Raw genomic sequence first — 14,974 nt, 5'->3', positions numbered from 1 at the left:
TTTCAAGCCAAACCATTTCTGTGTGAAAACCTGAGTAGATCAGATGGACAGCGATGTCACAAGAGAGATACAGAAAATTCAACACAAACAAACGTTAAGGTACTTAGCCAACATTTATCATTCAGGCGATTGGGGTGCATGTGTCGCTGGAGTTAGTGGGCACTAAAACAACACTAAAAGGAGAAACCGCGCAGATATGACTCGCGATGAACGCTAATGTTGCTCTGTGTCTGCGAACCTTGGTTGCCAACTGGCTTGCCATAAGAACTTTACAAGGTGACTAAATGTTTTATTTACAGTGTGTCGCACTGCCCCTAACAGGTCAACAAAATCATTATGGGTGTAAAGGAAATGGGTCACAAATATAAAGTTTAGGTTGCAAAAAGGCTGAGTAATCTCCTAAAACCCCTGGACGCTATCAAAAGGAACCCTGACTGTTGTAAACAGAGCATTTGTTGGGGACTATTTTGAGCTGTGGATTCATGCACATTTGGTGCACTTGCGAGTGTTTAACACAGCAGGAGAGCCTCTGTAGATGGACTCAAAACGACCATCATAACGAGGAGGATGTCACTGAGTGCAATAATGCGGCTTCTGTAGTTGGCCTTGGGCGAACCGAAAGAACTTGTGAGTGGGACCAATTTGTTGTCTCTTTTCATGAGATTTGTTAAAGGTGCAATATGTAAGAATTGGTTCCCTGTCAAATAAAATAAAATGGTTAGCTCAGTTAGCCGCGCATCTAGCAGTCCAGACTTGCCGCTCGGAGGGTTGGTGTTTACACTGCTAACACAGGGGCTTTGGTCGTAAGTGTTACAGTCATTTGAGCTAACTTCCTGTCCACTTTGCATCTACATCACCAGAAGAAGCACCCGGGAGGATCCGGCTCTCTGCACGCTCACGAGCATGATCGAGCGCCAGGATAAAGTGGACGGGGACACCAGAAAAGGCCTTTTCTCTTTCGCTGCATGAGCATGGGCAGGAGAGACATGGCTTGCTGAACAAACACTCTATTACAGTGATTGCATTTAGATTATAGAGCTATTTACCTCCTAATTAAATAAATGTATATTAAAGCATCTTCAAAGTTTTCAACTAAAATTCTCCCATATCGCACCTTCAACAATAAGAGGGACGTACTGTGGATTCTACAGTGTGGAATATGGCCTTCCTTGACCTTCTTAAGGTTACAGATTACTATAATCCTGTTACACGTCACCTGCTGTTTTCTAACCATGGTCTTAACCTTGAACACAGAAGGAAGCTTGCACTTAATAGGTCAAAGTTATGCAAGGCTTTTTAGCTGTAAATGTGTTAAGAGAACAGTCTGAGGCAGTTTAACTCGGTTAAATGACTTCAAACGCAGAAATGTGATGCAATTGCAAGCACTACCGGGAAGCTCTGATCGAATAGACGTGAAATATAATAGAATGTAGAGCACAAATTCCTTTCTCTTCTATTAGAAAGCTCCCGCCGCCGGGTGTCAAGGAAACACGGTATAGAATTTGATATGGTAAGTTATTCTTTTGAACCTGACAGGATGTGACCACAGAGAGAAAAGTGCGTATCATGGAATTGAGTGTGACGTTCGGTGAGTTTGATTGGGGAGGGCAGCCCGGGGGGGGGAGGAGGAGAGGGGAGGGAGCCGAGTGGCTGGGTGTGTCGGTGGAAAGGTGTCGCCGTGGTGATTGGGTTTTGACTGACAGCTGCGGGGGCAACCTGTATCTGATTTGATTGGACACTAGCTCATCCACAAGCAGCGGTGCACACAACTGAGCACGCAGACTGGCCGTCACTCGCACGCGCACATGCACACGCACACGCACACGCACACACACACAGGCTTTCTTTTGTTTGCTCTCCCTCTCTCTGTCTTAGTCATTCGTTGCTTGTCACCAAATCTTTCTGTCTCCTCTCCGCCCACGCTCTCCTCCGCTTCCCTCTACCTTTCCCTCTCCTGTCGGTTTGTTTTTCTTCCCTCTCTGACTCGCCTTACCTTGTCAATTTTTTCTTTCCTCTATCTAACAATTTCTCTTTTCTCCTCTCCCATCGCCTCGTTGCCTCTTTACATACAGTCTCTGCCAATCAGTGGATGCTTTTATCTAAATCCTCTCTGTGTCTCTGTGAGTTAAGTACATTTTTAGAACGGGTGATCCCAGTGGGTGCCGAACCTTGGACCCCTGCACCGTCAGGGTGCACTACACAGAACCCCAGTAGAGTAGAACATGACGTATTTCTTTTCATACATGCATCATTTAACGGATGCTTTCATCCGTGGACTCTAATTGTATCACCAATAAATACACCTCCAGCATATGTGGTCCCCGCGGGATTTGAACCCCTGACTGCAGCACACTGTTAACCGCCTTGCTGTTCTCCTGTCTATAATTTATCGACTCCCATGCCGCCTGTAAAAGTACGTACATGCGATGACAGTCACCTCCTCCTTCCCCGCCCACTATCTGTTCCACCTGCCAATCAAACTAAACGTCTCGTCCTATTCCTGGCCACTCCTGAGAAGAGCTGACAGTGGGGGGGAGGGGGCGGTGACAGGAGAGAGGAGAGAGGAGGGAGGAGGAGGAGGAGAAGGAGGAGGAGGAGGAGGGACGGGGAGTTTAGGGGGAAAAGGTGTGAGAGGAGATAGAGGAGAGTTATAGGAAAGGACGGAGAAAGGTAGAGGAGGAGGAGGGCAGCGAGGCGTCGTGACAAGACGGAGAGGAGTGAACGAGCCGTGAGTGACACGGCGGCGGAGAGATACCCGATGATGGAGGGGAGGCAGGGATGGGAGGAGGGGGGGAGGGGGGAGTGGATCGATAGGGCTGGTTGGCTGGAGGTTCATCTATAATGCAGTAAGGCCGGAGAGAGAGTGTATTTGTGTGGGCAGGATTTAAGACGAGGGATGCAGTTTGTTTCTCTGTGTGTGTGTCTGAGTATCAGAATAATTGTGTACACACTGTATCAGTGAACACGCGAAAAGCTTGTACGAGCAGGTGTTTTTCGCTAACTGCACTCCTGAGCGTGTTTACGTGCGTGTCGTGTTTAACCACTTGCACGTGAAGCCGTCACAAACTCAAACACGTTAATGTGTGATTGCTTACAAGTGTGTTACTTCATGTGAAGATTGTCAGCGACGCTGCTCGTAGCCTGTAGGTGTGTGTGGGCATGTGCATTTTTTGATGCTCTCGTGTTTCGTGGTTGTGTACCTGCCGTGATATTTGACACCTTTTCAGCAACTAAAGGTGGGTGTGTTTTAATGTGTTTCTGCTTGTTTATGTGCTGCTCTGAAGTGCCTCTGAAGTCGACTGAGACCCTTTACATGACTGCGGTGAAAGCCTTGATTGGAGCAAGGACGGCAGCCCCCGACCTGCTCTGTTTATCAGAGTCGGTGCTTCCATTAGGAGAGAAAAAACAAGCCAAGTTCTCATGTTAGACGAAGCATCGCCTTGATAAAAATGATAATCTGCTCTAATGTGTTTTGTACTCACATGAGGATATCTCAGGTTTGGTTCAAGTTCAAGGTCAAAGGTTTTACTGCGCTACTCGCCGAGGAGAGATGATAAAAAGGCTCCGAGCGCTGTGAGAAAGATAGCACATAAAACCTGAAGTGCTCACCCGAAACCGTCATCACCAGAACAACGGCAGCATCCGTCCCATGTTCAAATGCTTTCATACAAGCATGTTTCATGATAACCGTCACCCTTCTATCTCTAACGCCAACCGAGCAGCCAGTAGTTAGTTGCTTAAACTAACACACCAGGTTAGAAATCTAAGTGGTTTTAGAGGACACTGACGAGGCCTGGGTATCCTGGGAGGATACTGTTACCTGCACCGAAACACTGACTTTGCTATACAAGTATGGAAGTTTGATACAAAGCCCTAACACTGACAGACACGTTGTGTAGTTAAGCTTTGAGGGTTTGTTGGTCCATCTCCATCTGCAGTAAAAATACAGTGAACCCTTTATGGAAGCTCATTCGAGAATTGCATTTGCCACATGACCAACTTGGCTGCTGGTGTGGCTCTGGCATACAGATTGTGCCACATGACCTCTAGTTTAAAAGACTCCCCTTAATTCAGCAGTTGTTGGGACAGACAAGAAAGCTTGAGTTATTTTGCAAAAAATCTACAGCCCAAGGAAGTAGAACAGGAGGAATAAAAAGGGTGATATCTCTGGTTCTACGGTATCGATTTTTTAAGCAATTATGGACTATTATTGTATTTAATAATAGTCCATAATGACTTCAGCAGTGTTATAGGAGTGCAACGCAGACCAGTGGACTGCTCTATCTCTCACCTACATTACCCACAATGCAACCAGACAGAGTGGATTGACTGGAAGCAATTTTTCAGAATACATACAGCTTGCTCTGGAGCCACGAAAGGCTTTATACTAGCTTTATACTTTTCACATGCAGTTGTACCCCAAGACCTGTAAATACACTTTAATGCATGAAATTGGTGGAGTTGCCCTTTAACATTGTGAGATAGGGCATATTTTGATATTTTCATTAATTTCTCAGGTAATAATACATGGATTGTTGGAAAAGAGTCCTATCAAGGTTGCTGGTATCTATGAGTGAATACAAAAGGGGACTGTTAGGCCTTGGTGGAGGTATACACTCTACTGAGTGCCATTATAGTTTACTTACATGCTCACACAATGATATTGCATAAAGGGGTTGTGTTTGTTTACTGACCTTAAGTTGTATTTAACACTCTTTGTATTGTGATATTGAAGTCAATACACAAACAAATATTGCTCATGTGGAAAAAAAACAGTTGTTAGGTGATTATGTGCGTGCTGTTTGTGTGGGTGTGTGTGTGTGTGTGTGTGTGTGTGTGTGTGTGCGTGCATGCGCACTTGCAGACTTGTTGTAATGGTGAGATGTGTGTACGTGTATGTGTCTTACTCGGGGTTGCTGTTGCCCAAACACTGAAGATGGAACTTCTCCCCCTCTCTAGGCAGATCACTCTCGGGCCGGATGCTCACCTTTGGGGAGTCTGTGTGTGGAAAACAGAAACACGCACACACACACACACACACACACGGACAGACACACAAAGACAGAAGAGTATAGTTACATAACACCGGACTCATATCTGTACAGACATGGACACAGCACCAATAGTCTCATTCATCCCCGTCTCCATCTACTCCTATCTGCATCCTGTAGGCGTCACCATCTCTCTGCCTCCCACAATGACATAACCTCCTTACACAACGACATCACTTTCCCTCGGCGATGCAGTACCACTGTCTCGCCCACAGGGTGGCAGCACCGGCACAGACTCCGACGCGGCTCCATTTATAGTTTCATTTTGGATGATAACCTGCTCTTCTTATTCACTGTGACTCGACTCTGGGCAAGTGCACCAGCAGAGGAAGGTTAAATTCCTGTGTGGTCATTATTATAGGCAGCTAATGTGGAATCATTGGAGCTGAGATCAGGCTGCAAGGGGGGGGATGTGCCTATACTGCCTAATAAAGGAGAAGAGCAGGGCAGAAATAAAAGACAAAGCAGTTTTCACTTTGCATTTCCCTCTCACATCCGTCCGCCCTCTGCTCTCCCTTCCCTCTCTTCCCCCAGCATCCTCTGTGTCTCCTCCTCCTCCTCCTCCTTCTCCTCCCCCATTTCCCAGTTGACTCACACAACACCCGCAGAGACTGCTCGCTCCTCTTGTCCCCGGGCTCGAGAGAGGGATGGTCGACGGCGCAGGTGATGAGGGCGTTGTCGTCGTCGCGGCTCACCTCCAGGGTGAGCTCGCTGCTCACGTTGTATGTGGGATCGTCTGGATTGGACTCCACCACGTTTGGACGTCCTGAGGCGGAGAGGGAAGAGAAGGGGACAGGACGGTTAAGAGGAGGGCGTCTAGTAGCGCACAGACACCAAAAAATAACAATCAAACATAAACGGAGGCACAGAAAAAGGTTCTTCACTGTAATTAGGATGTGTTGGTTTCATGTTGCAGAACTGTACACAACTGCAATGACCCCCATTTGTTCCCATTAAATGAAAAATGACTTTTCACTGCAGTTACCTCATGCCCCTGGGTGTTTTGTTCTGCTATCTATCACGATATGCCACATATACTGTTGCTCTAACAATGCCTTTCCCCAAATTTCTAAAGCAATATCACACATTTTCTCACTAAAAGGATCAATGTGTTCTGCTGACTCGTTGGGCCGATGTTCACAAAATGTTTTACCAAATAAAATATGAAAACCTGCAGGGTGGCAACAGAGTCTCTGAGACGTGTGTTTCTGTAACTTTGCCAAACAGTGGTTGAAAGGGTTAACAAATTAGCATATTAATCAACAGCATTTCTCATAATTGACCGTTTTAAGTCATTAATCAAGCTAAGCGGCCAACATTCAGCGGTCCCAGCTTTTTAAAGTCAGGCGATTTGCTGCATTTCTCCATTTATATTGTTTTTTACGGTTTACGGTTCGAGTAATATCATGCACAGGTTTTCATAGAGACAGTTTTTCTCTGTGCTGCTGTTCTTTTTTATTTCCTTTACTATGTTTTGGCCAATATCCACAGCAGTCGGTGCTGAATAAATTGAGGGAGAAGAAGAAGAAGAAGAAGAAGAAGAAGAAGAAGAAGAGTGCCTGGGCAGGTGTGAGTGAGTCTGAGCAGCAGCTGCAGCCACCAGAGAAGGACAAAAAGGGGGGGGGGGGGGTGATGTAATTTGAAGACATCATCTCTGGCTCTGGAAAATGATGACGGGCATTCATCTCTATTTCCTGACATTTTAAACTATTAATCAAAAAGATAATCTTCAGATGAATCAATGATGAAAAAAGAAGGGGGAAAAAAAAGAAAAAACATGAGCTGCGGCACTGAATTTGATCCATATTCCAAAATGCTGCGACTGCGGTCGAACTCACTTGAAGGTCTAATTAAAAACTCTAGACAGTCTCACAGCTGCCGCAACATCCTCGTTCATGAGAAAACATATGAAGGAAGTGCACATTTGGCTTCCCCTCAGTCTCCCGTAATGTATCATCAGTGAGCTGAATGCAGCGTGCTCATGTTTACTAACCAGGGCCGTTTTCTGTGATGCTTCACGATGGAGGACACCAAAGGGACGAGAGAGGCTAAAGATCTAATATTGCTAAGTCCGGCTTTCTTTGGACTCCCTTGCTCGCTGTTGCTTAGGAGACAGCTTGCATTTTACATGATGTAATCCATCACTGAGGACGGAGAGGCAACTACACCCAAGAACAGGGCTTTATCCCGGCAAATAAAGAGAATCTACGGCATCTTAACGGCAAGCTGTTACAGCCATATTCCATTGTTTAGAGTGATAAAACACGTCTGTTTTTTACGGTTTACGGTTCGAGTAATATCATGCACAGGTTTTCATAGAGACAGTTTTTCTCTGTGCTGCTGTTCTTTTTTATTTCCTTTACTATGTTTTGGCCAATATCCACAGCAGTCGGTGCTGAATAAATTGAGGGAGAAGAAGAAGAAGAAGAAGAAGAAGAAGAAGAAGAAGAAGAAGAAGAGTGCCTGGGCAGGTGTGAGTGAGTCTGAGCAGCAGCTGCAGCCACCAGAGAAGGACAAAAAAGTACGAAAAAAGCATAAACACAGTGGAGACTGTCATCCGGAGATCGCTCTCTATTGTAAGAGAAAATATCAAACTGGGTGGTCAGACCGTGAAAGTGGTTGGTGAATCTTGGAAAGTGGACCGGAACCTTATCACTTTTCTCCGGCATGAACTGAATCACACACACACACACACACACAGACATGGGCACACACACACACACACGGACGCACATGCACACACAAGCATGGGCACATGTAGGTCAAGCTCATGAATAACATATACACAGAGGAGACAGAGATAGTGGCAGGGGAGCAGATTGGGAAACACACTCGCAGACACACCGTCTCACTCTTCCTCCCTCTCAAACATACAGATATCACAGACCTCTCCTCCTCCTTCTCCTCCTCCTCCTCTTCCGCCACCTCCTCCTCCTCCAGAGAACTCTTCAAATACCACAGAATCTAATGACATCTCTCTTTTTATTACCATAACCAGTCCTCTGACCCTCCAAGAAAATTAGTTTACTTTCCAGGTGCATTTCAATAATCCGCCGTCGCCACTCAGAGGAGTCTTTCTCATCAAAATCCTCTCACTCTCCAGGCACACACAAATATAGACAGTATATCGCCTTTATTAAAGACCACGGATCTCCCAAACCAGACCTGGGAGTGAAGAAATCCTTTTTGTTTACTCGCTAGCTCCAGTGTACAGTAGTTCTGAAATCATACAGTGGAGTTTTAATAAGTCTGTCAGGCCCAAGGGGTCACGGGAGCCACTCAACACATTCATTAAGAGAAGAGATAGGATGCATTCAGCTTTAAGTGTTTTTTTTTTTTTTTCCCAGGACGGCAGTGATGCACATTTGCTCATGATTCACATTTCCTCAGTTCATTATTGGGTAATCAGGGCAGATTTGCGTGTCAGCTGCTGCAAGCGAAGCGACAAGTGACTCGCCTCGGAGAGCCGAAACAGACCATTCATTTTTTTTGTTTTCCGTGTCCAGATTGTGATATATTTTCTCTTTTCTTTTTCTTTTTTCTCAGTCATGTCTATGCCTGCTGTATATATGTGATTTTTTGACATCTTTCTCTGTTAGAAAGTTGATCTAATAAAAACTGCTTCCTGCGTACAAAACCTCCCAAATATTATCTATAAAAAATTATCCAAAACAAAATGGCAATGATATTTTGGTTCATGGTGTTTTCTTCCGGGTAGATAACTGGTGGATGGTTTGCTTTACAAACACACACGAAATCTGCAAGCTTGACCATTTCTGTCATTATTATTAGCCATAACCATAACCTTTGATGATATGTAACTAAACACATCTGTTCAGACTATCTGACATTTCTGCGGCGCTACTGGGTTGGTTTGCTTGGTTTGATATTAGTGGCCCAACAGTCTCCAACTGTTTCACCAATGTTAGGGAAAGTGTTGTAATGAGATATGAAAGCCTCACATATGCATTTTAGATGAATGAGATGTTCACACGTTGGGATATTAATGAATAAAAAGCAGTTAAATTGTAACCAGAAGCTACTTGGAAATGAACATGTCATTGGTTCTATAAAATAAAAATTCAAGTATTCCCCAGTGCACCAGAACACAGATAGGAGGCTTCATCATACAAAGCAACAACAAAATTTTTTTCCAATTCTGCCCTCTGCCTTGAAAATAAAGGGACGTCTTAAATTAGAGAATAATAGGTTTTTCCTAACTGCAACAAGCCTTGAAAGTGTGGCAACTTCAAGTGCCTCCTCACACACACACACACACACACATGCATGGAAAAATGAGGAGAGGGGGAGAGAGAGAAGAAGAAGAACGGGACAGAAAATCCCATGCAAAAACATGATGAGTTTTCTGTTAGAATGAAAGTACAGATTTGTATACACACCACAGCTCGTACTTACAGGGTAAGTGTCGGTGGGTGGTAGTGATGGAAACTCATATCTCCACTCAGCAGAATGAATGAAATGATGTCACATCAACGTTGTGCTGTGGGACTGGACGTGTTAGCAAAACTTACAACTCCAATTTATGAACATGTTTTTATATACTGTCATTTTAATGTATTAAACCAGGCGTAAGTATTGTAAACCAAATCCTGCCTGAGCCTATTTTACCCCGCACAATGCACCCCAAAACTGGCATCATGGCATGTGTGTTTTGTTGATAATCCAGAGCAACCAGGTTGTTGTCTCTGGAAACAGTGGCTGCGGTTGAATATTTGTCTCCGCCAAGGAGGTTATGTTTTCACCCGTTGTTTGCTTGTTGGTTGGTCGTTCTGCCAGAAGGATTACACAAAAACTAACGAATGGATTTCCAGGGAACTCGGATGCAGGATGGGTCTCGGCCCAGAATAGACCCCTGATCTAGATAAAGGGACAGAGCCGAGCCTTTTTTTAACATTGCGAGATTTTCAGCATTTTAATTAATTCCTCAGAGAATAATGCAGGGATCTTAATGAGAAAAAAAAACAGCCTTACATGTAGTTTTCGTGTTCTTTGTCCCGGCTTTGAGTTGTCTCTAAATTTCTACCTCTGTCTAATACAGCTCCGGTGAATATATAAGTAGTTTTTTTGGTCCTGCAGCACTGAAAAAGTTAAATCTTTAACTACAATGGCCCTCAGTAGAGCCAATACTTCCGCCAAAGTCTAACAGTCCACTTTTGTACTCACTCATCGCTATAGTAGGTACCACTGAAATGTAAGTGGGATGTGATTTGTACTAACCAGCCCATTAACAGTAGTTAAAGCAGTTATAATCATATTTACATTAACACGGTCTTACAGGTATCTATAAAAAAGGATTATTTGTAGTGATGAAGTAACAAAGACCAGACTCCACAGTGCCCCATAGTTCTATGGAGGTTTTAGTGTCTTTAAAGCTGATTGTTTTTTCGTTTTCACTCTCACACCTCTGGCAGCTGCTGTACACAACTTCTCCAACACTAACCATCAGGCACACTGAGAGGCTCGACATCATAATGAAGCATTCAGCAGCTCAAGAGCCAGATATTTGCCTCAGGAGTTAATAAAGACTCAAACAGAGCATGATGAGAGTAGATAGTGGACATAAATGCATCAGAAGACTAACACACACGCATATATTTCATCTTATTTCGTAAACTTTCGTACCACTGTTTTGTCGAGGTGTATTTGTTTTTTGTTGATGTGTTTGTGCTGATCTGTATCAGCAGGTGGTTTATCACCAGCGGGTTCCTGGCAGCTGTTTATTAGGGGGTCACAACCACAAATGTCTCAGTAACGCTGAGGAAAGCCCCGGGGCTGAAACACCTCTGTTTCCTTCTGCTGCAGCACATTATTAAAAGCTTTACATACTTATCTGCGAATGCTGACAACTTAATTTGATATTTTCACAAGCACGACAACAAGTGAGTGATAACGACGACGACGCCCCGTATCTGCTGGATATGGAAATAGGCAAATGGTTCGAACGGTGCCGCAATCGATATCAACCTCATAGCGTGTCAGTGTTGGTTGCAGTTTATTTCAGCTGCTCCCGCGTAACCAAAAATAAATAAATAAATCAATAAGTGGAGCTTTAATTTATGTGCATAATGTAGAAAGTTGTTCACCCAAGAAGCTGAGTCTCGACATATAAAATTAGACTTTAGAACAGAGCATGCAACAGAAAATGTGATGTCGAGCCGATGGTGCAAAGGTAAAAATAAGGTGTGACAAAAATTGTGTTAAAGTAAGTGTAAATGTCAGGGAAATGCAGTTTTAATGAACATCCACGCATATTTGCAGAGCCTATATACACGCTTGCTTCTTTAATAAAACTTCCATTCAGTTAAAACATAATCAATGGCTTTTGATGTGTGTATTAAGTATGTAAACCTGCTTCAAAAAGTCCAGTATTAAACAAGAGAAGCCGAAACATTACTTCTACCTCCTTAAGTCATCCTGTGCGGTCAATTTTGCGCACCAGCCGATGATCTCTGTGCGTCGTCACATGATTCAGAAACAGTTCAAAAGTTTACAATAGTTCGCAAAACACCAAATCATTATAAAAACATACCGTATGATCAAAGTTACGTTTTAATGACCCATAAATCATTAAAAGTAAATATCAATATTAAATTAGTGGAAGATTCTGAGGCATTCTCCCTCTTTAATATTTAAGCTCGCGCATACTCCGGCACCTGCTAAAAATTTCATGGGACGCGCATACTTTTTTATTAAAACTCCTATTCCTCGAATAAAAAGGTGGGCAACTGGCACATCCTCGAGATTAACTTCCCCCAAGGTGGTGATGCGATGCAGATGAGGCGCCGGTTGCTGCTGATGCTTCAACCCTCAAGCGTACAATCCGCCATAAAATAATCATATTAAGAGAATCAAACAACTGGATGCAGCAATTACTGCGGACAGCTTGTTTTGGGCCTCGAAGGCTGGAGGAGTGTGCTTGTGACCGAAGATCCTGGATTAGAGCTGAAGCAATTAGTAATTAATCGATTAGTGGATGGAACCAAAATCATTTATTCTGATAATAAGATGTAAAATGTTGTTTTTATAATCAAGGGAATGAATCTGCCAGCAAAAAAAAAAAGCTGTTTAGACTATCTTAACCCATGTGAGAGCGAGTTTTTTTTTTTTATTATATAGCAGGTCTCGGTGCTATATAATAGTATAAATACTGTCAAAGCATCAAACGCTTAATCCATAGAGAAATGCACACAGCCTGTATTCAGTTACTGCACCTTCAAACAAGCCGTCAGGACTGTCAGGTTGTCACAGCTATACCCTAACTCCCCTCAACCGCACACCCAACACAGCTGTGGTTGCAAAAAGACTGGGAGAGCTGGTGCAAAAACGCGATAGGCGGCGCCTGCTCGGGCCTGTGAGAATTGACAGACTAGGATGAGAGGGGGGGCATTAAAGAGACAGGCACTAAGTCAGAGTGAATAGAAGTGCTGCAGCAAGGGACAGTGATAATATGTGGTTTGTGAACACTGAAGCATGTAAAACTATTCTAATGGCCACCCAAAATAAAACTATCAACCGCGCAATAATAATTAACACAATAATAAAGCATAATGTGGGGTTTCTTAAACTTTTTCAGCTGCGTTTGATATTCTGATGTAAGCAAGAACAAACAAAAGATTGATTACAGTAAAAGTTTTCGCAGTCTTTGCCCACGCCATTTGATCCGATGTAATCAAGTTATTCTAAGACATTAATAAAGCAGAAGAAATTAACCGTGTTCTGCTCCTCACAAGTCAGTATTAGCAGCTCTTCTCTGATTCATATTATTCTTGTCAGCAGTAGGCGATTAACCTGCCATCTCTCTCCATCCCCGCCGAGATTACTTAAAGGCGGAGTGCTGTCTGGGTTCAGACTCCGACAGCATCTGAAACCAGGCCTGGATTGGTGTGATTGAATAAATGATTGAGAATTATTACATTTTGACAGAGCTTTTGTATTTCAGATGGCGCAGTGTTTCTAGGGTCACTACACCGTAAAATTTTAACATTTGACTTTACTTCTTTACTTAAAAGTCGGGAAACCGACTGCCTAAGAATCACCAAGGAAAGTAGACTAATACCTCTAAGGTGTACGAGATAAAACATTTTAACAACTTAGAATTGTAGAATTATTCCACAATATGTTTTGAGGTAATCAGTTTCCTTGATTCTTTTAGGTAAGATCACTCTGTCAGATTTTACAGTGTAGCGGCCCAGGAGGCTCACAGACTACTTGCATACATTGTTAATCACTCGCGTGATGCTACTCAGACAATCACTTCTGTGTATTGTGTTGAGCATTGTAATTCGAATCACACGCACAGGCGAGGGACGAAACAACGGTTAAGGGAAAATAGACAGTATACAGAGGGCTTTTAATCACGAATGGACTCGTTCCAAGGGCAGTTCAGAATCAGCAGGACTTTTATCTGAGGCCGTGGCAGTTATTAAAAACAGCGATGTGAAGCACCACTACTAGACACCACAGAGCGTGTTCTGAACAAACATACCCACTCAAATCCAAAGTGGGGGCACAGGAAATATAATATTTTATACGGCGTTGAATCACGGCATCAGATTATGATGCTCTGGACCTTTTCTCTGTACGTGAGCCTTGAGTCGACAAAGTGAGTTTTGCGCCGTCGGTCGGATAAAAAGCGCTGTTCAAAGTCGTCACTCTGGGCTCAGGTACATTCCGACGAAGAGGTCATCAGCTGCAGCTCCACACTGAATCAAAAATAACATTAAAAAAAGACCAGCTGGACCACTGTGCGAAGGTAAAGTGAATGAATGAGTAAAACATACTTAATATTCAACAACTTTGCCAACTGAACACGGCGCTTAACCCCCAGCTACTCCAGTGAATCTGCCTGCTCCGTCGCCAGGAGCAGAAGACTCTGGTTCTACTTGGCATCTCTGAGGTGTGAGAATGTGTAACTGTGAATAGGCAGCAGCGCGAGGCTTAACGCCGCCGTGCATGCTCAGCAAAAGCCCGGCTCCACTAGATAAAGGGGAGGTCTTAAAATTATCAAAACAGTCATCACTTTTAAGCCTCAATCGGATTACAGCCAGTGAAAGCACTCGAGTCTGATTTGAGCGCTCACATGAGGTCATCTAATTTGGAAAGAGGTTTACTTATTAGTCCCGTTACTGGATTACCGGCTGAACGTGCAGGGATATATCTTACTTCTGTCTTGATCTGTCTATTTACAGTGCAGGTGACTGAACACATACAGTATACCCGAGGAACACCTCAAGTCAAATTTGAGGGAATACTGTTGCATTCTCTGCATATATAATCTAATCTTTTTGTAATTGTTTCGTTGGTTTCGCTTGTAAAAACCCTTCCAACATTATGTAAAGCTGTTCAAACTTTCCTCACTTCGACCTCCGACTGTACGGCGGAAAATTCTGCTTACGTGTTAATGCATCTGCAGTCCTAATTAGTGTTGAAATGATTAGTCAATTAATCTACCTACAAAAACATAATTAGCAAGGTAATTGGCAACAACTGATTAAACGTTTATGGCAATTAGCAAGCAAAAACGTCAATCATTCAATCTCTCCAGCTTCTCAAATGTGATGTATTATTGTTTTTTCTTTGTTTCATATCGCCGAAAAATTGCATATTTTGGGGCTCCGGGTGGCTGTTACCACAAAACAACCACTTTCAAGACACAATTTGAGCTGTGGTAATAATGAGGTGGTAATTTTTCACTGTTTCCCAACATTTTATTGCAGCCACTGGCATAAATATCGACGAAGCAACCCGTGTGTCACACCGCTCCAAGGACCAAAGACAAATAGTGAAGCTTAAAGCTGCTGTAAGTATTATTTTGTTATCATAATGAGCGTAAAACAGCTCTACATCCCAACAGTAATCACTGTTACAGAGTGTTTGGTCAGTAATCCATGTCTCTCCTCTCA

The 14,974-nt window shown here is 43.4% G+C and overlaps 1 protein-coding gene across 4 annotated transcripts in view; it reads right to left on the bottom strand.

The window, feature by feature from the left end:
• cadm3 (cell adhesion molecule 3) overlaps positions 1–14,974 on the bottom strand; it is a 101,740-nt gene that overhangs the window by 13,896 nt on the left and 72,870 nt on the right. For all 4 annotated transcript variants that reach the window (XM_030402946.1, XM_030402947.1, XM_030402948.1 and 1 more), the window contains exons 6-7: positions 5,647–5,817; positions 4,908–4,998 (exon numbers count right to left, since the gene is read on the bottom strand). In XM_030402946.1, coding sequence (XP_030258806.1) covers positions 4,908–4,998; positions 5,647–5,817 — 262 coding nt within the window. The remainder of the gene's footprint in view (positions 1–4,907; positions 4,999–5,646; positions 5,818–14,974) is intronic.

This window comes from Sparus aurata, chromosome 21 (assembly GCF_900880675.1).
Source record: "Sparus aurata chromosome 21, fSpaAur1.1, whole genome shotgun sequence".
Classification (NCBI taxonomy): domain Eukaryota; kingdom Metazoa; phylum Chordata; class Actinopteri; order Spariformes; family Sparidae; genus Sparus; species Sparus aurata.
Note: the sequence above shows the minus strand (reverse complement) of the source record. Positions and strands in the feature narration are given on the sequence as shown.